Here is a 6,997-nt window from a genome sequence, read left to right as displayed (position 1 = left end):
GTTTGAAACAGGCCACTAGATCCCCCCTCAGCCTTCTCTTGTGGAGGCTGAACAGGTTCAGGTCCCGTAGCCTCTCCTCATAGGGCCTGCCCTACTGCCCCATGATCATGTGGGTGGCCTCCTCTGGACCCTCTCCATGTTGTCCACATCCCTCTTGAAGTGCAGTGCCCAGAACTGGACACAGTACTCCAACTGCGGCCTGACCAGTGCCTCATAGAGGGGGAGGATCACCTCCTTGGACCTGCTCGATATGCACCTGTGGATACATGACAAGGTGGATACATTGACAAATGCCAAGTCCCTGCTCTGTGGAGGTGTTCAAGTTGCTCAAAAGAGAGATTGAGAGATTGTAACATAGGCTAAAGGATGCATGTTTCCTCTAGTCTAATTCTTGGAACTGGCTGAGACATTTTGCATGAAATTTTCCAAAATATTCAATCCACGCCTGGCCCCCAAAATGGAAAATTTCAACACAAATGGATAAGGACTGACAAAGTTGTAAGCAACTGAAAACAGAATCCAATAATATTAAGTGTTACCAGTCTATCCAATACTTTTTTTAACATTCACTCGCACATACCTTATTGACTCCTGATTAAATAAGGGCCTGAGCTTCTTGAATTGCTTAAAGTTGATCAGTGTTTTTGAATGTTTCATAATAAGCAAGAATGTATAATTCTTTAATATATTATATTTGTCAATTAAAATAATTCAGAACATTTTTGTTAGTGGGTGTGTCTATACATCGCTGTACAGCAACATTGCTACAGCACTGTGTTTTAGTACTGTACTTTCTTTTAGTACTTCCTGCCCTCCAAAAGGAAGCACTAACTAAGGCGTGGTGCAGTGACTGCCCCTACTGTGCCGTGCACGCAGTGAATGATTAGATTTTGCTGCTACATTGCCATAATGGTACGCTACAACGGGGAAGCGCAGAACTACAGTAATATTACTGCCATGTAGACCCACTTAATCACTATGTTGCCACAGCGCGCCGTACAGCAACAGCACATTGCTATGTTGCCATAGGGTGGCATGTAGAAGTGCCCAGTAAGGTACATAAAAATGCTGTGTTTTTCAAAATATAGGAATGGTATTTTACTGTGACAATATAGTTAAGACTCAGAGGGGAATACAGATACTATGCAAGTTATTGGTTTGAAACACATATATACCACCCCAGAGCAAGCAACAGCAATTATTAATAAAACCAAAAGCTGTGGAAATGACACTCCAAGTATTCTGAAAACTGCATTTTGGATGAATCCCCAATGCATAAACACAATGGATTCCTATTCTAAACCAATACCTGAGTCTTTTATTATTGATCAAAGGAGATAACAGAGAAATTTATGATTGGTGCAGTAAGTATTGTTTCAACGAAGAGAAGTTTAAGCACCAAGGTATGCACATATAGCTTTTTTGCAGTGTTCCTTGCGTTAGATACAGAAATAGTGCTAAGGCCACAATTTAACTACTGCTGATGGTAAACATCTAGCTATTAGAAGCACTTAATGTTGACTAAGCCAATTTTCATCAACTTCTTTTTCCATGAATTAACTGCAAGATCAGTCATCAATACTGAAGACAGGCATTCTGGATTCCAGTCCAACCTTGGCCACTGACTTGCTGGAAGCCCTTAAAAGATTTAGACATCAACCCCTTACATGATTCTCTTGAATGTGTATCATGACCTCTATTTTTGAGAATCTCACCACAGAAAACATGACCTGAATGTCCATAATTCCCTGATGGTCAATGGGAGCTGTGAGCACTCAGCATGAGAGGCTCTAGTCCCTGGAAAAACAGTGGACATTTTGGGGCCAGATCTTTCAAGGTTGTGGTTAATGGGTTGCACTGCATGACAGTCTGAGAGGGCTGATTATAATAGCTGTTGTTCCTTACCAGGAGACTGAGCGGTTTCTTGTCTCTGCCTGGAAAATGCAGTGGTGCTTGAATCTCTTAGCTTTTTCTTTCTGTCAGATAATTATTACTGATCCTCATAATTACATTTTAAGCCTTCTGGGATGCAGTTCATATGGAGGATGGTATTTTAAAATCAAGTTACATTACACAGTATTAAAAAAGTTGATTAATAGGAAGTATCTTTAGACCATCGGTACAAATGAAATAAAACACAAGGGGCCAGATTCCACAACATTGGCATAAGCGCCAAGTGGTCTGGTCCGGCTCATCAATAGAGCTCTTTGGACTTACACTACAGTATCCAAGACCAGAATCAATCCAAAGTAGTAATTACATTAACGGAATGGAAATTCTGACATACAGGGCGTACAAAGAGAACTGCAGTCATGGCCAGATCTAGCTGAAAGAAATCTGGCTAGGTTTCAAACAAGACACACTGCCGAGGTATTAAGTTTTGAGAGAAGAATAAAAAGGATAACTCACTCTTGGAGTGCTACACAAACTCTGAACAACAAAAACAACAGGATTCCCAGAATTCTTGATAGCTTCAACTGCCTCCTCATGCGTGGCATTTTGTAAATCTACTCCCGACACCTAATAAACAGAATTCATTTTCATAAATTACCAAAAAGAACATATGCATTTATACACTGTGAAGTTCATAACATAGTGAAGTTAGCACAACAGAAGGAGTCAGCAAATCATTTGCTCTACAGAAGCACACAATATTAATACTTTTTTAAAGAAGCAGGCATATTAAGGGTATAATTTTCAGTGCTGATCATTAAAAGCACATTAATATCTTAACTCAGAACCATATTTTCATGTACAAGCATCAGAAATAAAGTTAGAGAATATCTGGTATCACTAAAATCTTTTACTTTACCAAAGCATAAGCTAATTTGTATGTTGAAGTAATTTCCAAGACTATATCTGGCAAGAGAGCACATACATGAATGACCAATTTTCTAGATTTTGGGGAGAACCATAAAACAGCATACTATCCCCTGAAAGTAGCATATATGAAAATGAAATCCCCTCTTTCCCTGCCAAAGGAAACTATTAACACCTGAAGGATTCTACATGTAGTAGAGTACCCATTGTACATGTAACCTAAAATTCATCTGATGGGGGAATCGCTGAAATCATGCAACTGTTACAGGAATAACTTATTAATGAATGAAACAGTTTATGAAGACATAATGTAAGCCAAGGAAATTTTCTTTGTTTGATTCTAACTTTAAATATCCAGTAATTAACTGCGCCAAGACAGGATGTTAAAACAAGCAATTTATATTCAAGAACTTAAAAAAAACAACAGGATTTGACTGCACTCCTCAGAGTCTGATGTATTCAATGCCAAACCACTTTTCTCCCTAGAAAGTTCTTTTCAGGTATGTTCTACTCTTAAGCAGGAAAACAGGTGTATATGCTTTTACCTCAAGTATTTTATCTCCTGTTTTAAGGGCCTTTGTTCTTCCGGCTGGACTGTCTTCCAGGACTTGTTTGATAAAGATGCCTTTAAGTTCCTCACCATTCTTTAGACGCTTTATGACAGTTTGACCACCAACAATACTGATTCCAAGAGACACATGAGGATCTCTACAGATTTCAACACTGTAAAAAGTAAACAGCACCAGATAATTCAAAAGCTTTAAATATACATGATTACTTAATAAGCCAAACAGACAAATTCGACTTCTGTATTTTACCGATGTATTAGAATAATGTATGCAGAAATGTTTATTTTTCACATTTAGAACTTGGGCCCATCACGACCCTCTAGCTGAATTCATATCAGTAGTAAAAAGTCTCTCATCGAGCCACTGTTACTCAAGTATACCAGGCAGAGGTCAGAAAGGACTCATGAAAGTCTCCTAAAGGTGATTACTTCATAGCAAAAGCTGATGTGTATTGGGCAATTACCTGTGCTGAAATTTTATTAACGGATTATACTTAAGCCAGTGGTTTTTACATGGTTCTTAGGAAATACTGCAGGTAGCCATTGTATTTGTGGAGATGTAAAATGAAACTTAAGTAACCAATTCTGAAACAGAAACCTCACTGATTAAATGTCAGATAAGTTTACTGAAGGGAGTCAACTTTCATAGTGTAAATATTCACACAATTTCTATTCTATTTCAATGCCAGAAATAAAAAAGCTATTCCGGCTATAGAACAGTATTAATCCAACAATTTAAACATTATGCAAATAGATGGGAATTATATTAAATTCAACACACTATTGACCTAGCCAAATTCTGCCAGTTCAGAATTATCCCGTTTAGATTAGCAGAGTAACTCGTATATCAGAGAGCAGTATAGATGAATAGTAACTTTCAACTCATCTGCAACATGGAAGCTGGAAAGCTCCTTAAAAATCAACTGTATAAACAAAATATATAATCCTTTTCCACCAAATATCTTTTAAGAATACATAATATTTAATGAAGCCTGGAGTTTAACTACCTTAATACAATTCTAGAGCATTCTAAAATAAAAAGTCCTTGAAAATAAGCCCCCACAGAATAAAAAAAAGGTAAGGATTGTATATTAAAAAAACAAGCCACCCCCCCACCCCCCCCCATGATTTCAAATCCCCAGGCATCAAATATTCCCAAAGCAGGAAAAAATAATATAAAAATGTCAACCTACGTTCGGGCTGGTCCCCAGTGACTGAAATTTGGGGTTTCTTCTCCTTCTCCTTCTTCTCGCTCAGGTAATTCACTAATAGAAAGAGCAAACAAAACCACCAGTTCCACATCACAACTCCCCCAGACTACTGTCATAGCACAAGACATTTACAAAAGCCATTCTGACATATTCATAAGACTAGTTTTTTCCCTTGTATGCAAGATCATAAGTTGTCGTACAAGTCAAAATAAGATCGTGAAATCAAATTTAAATGCCTTTATGCAGTGGCTTAAATTGGTATGTCTGTTCGTATTGTGTGTTATCACTCATTCTGCATGCCTATTTAGGCATACAGAAAGTTTTACTTACTGAGAATATGCTATAAATGATATGGATGTTGCACTGAAAGTCAATAATGGAAGACAAGTCTACCTACAGTGGAACTGGAGGGGCTTATTGGGAGCATTGAATGCAGTCCCCAAAAGCAGGATATCACCGGGACTTCGATCCCAAAAGCTTGCAGAAAAGGACAATTTTCTTGCGATTTCCCAGTTGGTCTAATAAAAGGTATCACTCTGGAACCAAGAGTTCTAGTTTTTTGTATGGCTATCACCCTCTGCACTGTAACAGCTTTCACTGCAACACCTCAAAGAGAAGTTTAGAGGTAAGGATTTAACATCCGTGTAGTCAACTTTCTCAATACAGATCCAGTAGCCAAACCCTTACCAAGGAGAACTGCAGGATCATTAGCTCACATGATATAGCTCCATTGGTGTCCTGCAGCCTGGCAGGTGAAGGTTCAGTACATCTGACGACTGCAGGACCATCTATAAAGTTCAGTTTACTCCAAAATTTGGTTTAGTTTACTCTAAAGTTTGGTCTATGCAGGGGCAAAGGTTTGGATTTGATGCATTCCAGGTATACACAGTCCACAGTGCACTGTGCTCTCCCAGTTAACTAACTCAAAGCAAGAGGACAGAATTAAAAGAATTAACTGTAAATCATGCAATTCCCGCATACCTGGACAACACTGCTCTAAGCTGAGCAGCAACGGCAGCTTTCCCTTGTTCCTGGTTCCTGGTAAGAGTATAACTCTCCACCTTCAGCTCATCCCTGTCAGCAGCTTCAAACTCTTCAACTAACCCAGCTCTTTTTGAGTCATTATGAAGCCCTGTATCCAAACAGTAAAGCATCTTGATGTAAGTGTCTCTGTAGTGTTGCCATTTGCCAACAATACTTTCTACTAACTAAAATACTCGGAAGTATATCTCTCAAATCTGCCAAGGCCCATATGCAGGCTGCAACGAGTGACTAAGGCCCAAAACAATCATTTATGCAGACAAATTAGATGTCAGTGGGGCCTCCCTCCTGTTACACAAATCATTTTCTCTACGTCCAGCTCTATGTTTTGGACAAACATTTTTCAGTGGTAATATTTTTCAGAGATGCAAAATCTGTGTGAAGCTTAGGTAAACTTTATGGAGTAGAATGCTCTTCACAATAGGACACAAATGGAGAGAAGGGCTTAGAAACAAAATAAGACACTGCAAGCTTGAAGACAGAACTTGGAAAACAAACCCCTTGCACCTGTTTGGAACCTGCTGAAGTCACCTGGGGGGGGGAGCGGGGGCCTACCCCTGGTGTCCACAATGCTAAATCATCATCCTAACCCTGTCTAACTGTTAATTTGAATATTGCTGCAATGGAAAGATGCATGCAAAAACTGTAGTGTGGAATAAACATGAACGTGAGATTGAAGCATAAAACATTTACAAATCTAAATCCAGTTTACCTTTTGTTACTGACTTGGTCATTTCAATATCAAACGTGCCTTTTGGACTGCTGCTTTCTGCTGCGCCTCCAAAAGTCAGTGAATGTCTACTGAGATTTTCTTCATACTTCATGGAGGAGAAAAAAAATATTGCAATGAGAAAATCCTGGTTCTGACACCTAGAAAAGTGTTTAAGTAACAGTGGCTTTATAGCAAACATACATATTTTTTCAATTACCTTCATATTTATTGTTTCAGGCAATTAAGAAACAGTAATTGCTCATTTAGGAAATAACATCAACAAGATCTGCGAAAAATTAAAATTTAGATTGAACTTTGTGCCTTTCCACCTGGTTGCAATTTAGACAGAAAATGGGGGAAGCGGGGGAGGTTCTTTTTCATGTAAATTTATGGGAAATGAAGATACTTTAGACCCAATAGGATGTTCACGGGAAGTTGGCATCTTTTTATGCAAAAGACAGTGCAGGACCACAAGAAAGGCAAGCTCCAAGGTTCTGTTCCTAGCTCCAATATTAAATTCCTCTCTTGTTCAATTTCTTCATCTGAAAATGGACTTGTATTGGGAAAAGATGCATGACAAACCAAGTTTTCTCCTCCTATCTGGTGCACCAGAAAGAGGAAGAAAAAAAATCCTTGAAGAAGACC

The 6,997-nt window shown here is 38.6% G+C and overlaps 1 protein-coding gene across 7 annotated transcripts in view; it reads right to left on the bottom strand.

The window, feature by feature from the left end:
- The window catches only part of PATJ (PATJ, crumbs cell polarity complex component), a 226,842-nt gene that overhangs the window by 141,873 nt on the left and 77,972 nt on the right, over nucleotides 1-6,997 (bottom strand). For all 7 annotated transcript variants that reach the window (XM_019531540.1, XM_019531542.1, XM_019531543.1 and 4 more), the window contains 3 exons: nucleotides 4,582-4,653; nucleotides 3,366-3,543; nucleotides 2,410-2,520 (listed from right to left, as the gene is read on the bottom strand). In XM_019531540.1, coding sequence (XP_019387085.1) covers nucleotides 2,410-2,520; nucleotides 3,366-3,543; nucleotides 4,582-4,653 — 361 coding nt within the window. The remainder of the gene's footprint in view (nucleotides 1-2,409; nucleotides 2,521-3,365; nucleotides 3,544-4,581; nucleotides 4,654-6,997) is intronic.

This window comes from Crocodylus porosus, unplaced genomic scaffold (genome assembly GCF_001723895.1).
Source record: "Crocodylus porosus isolate Cpor-Errol unplaced genomic scaffold, CroPor_comp1, whole genome shotgun sequence".
Lineage (NCBI taxonomy): Eukaryota > Metazoa > Chordata > Crocodylia > Crocodylidae > Crocodylus > Crocodylus porosus.
The sequence above is the reverse complement of the archived record's forward strand: the minus strand, read 5'-3'. Positions and strand labels throughout refer to the sequence as shown.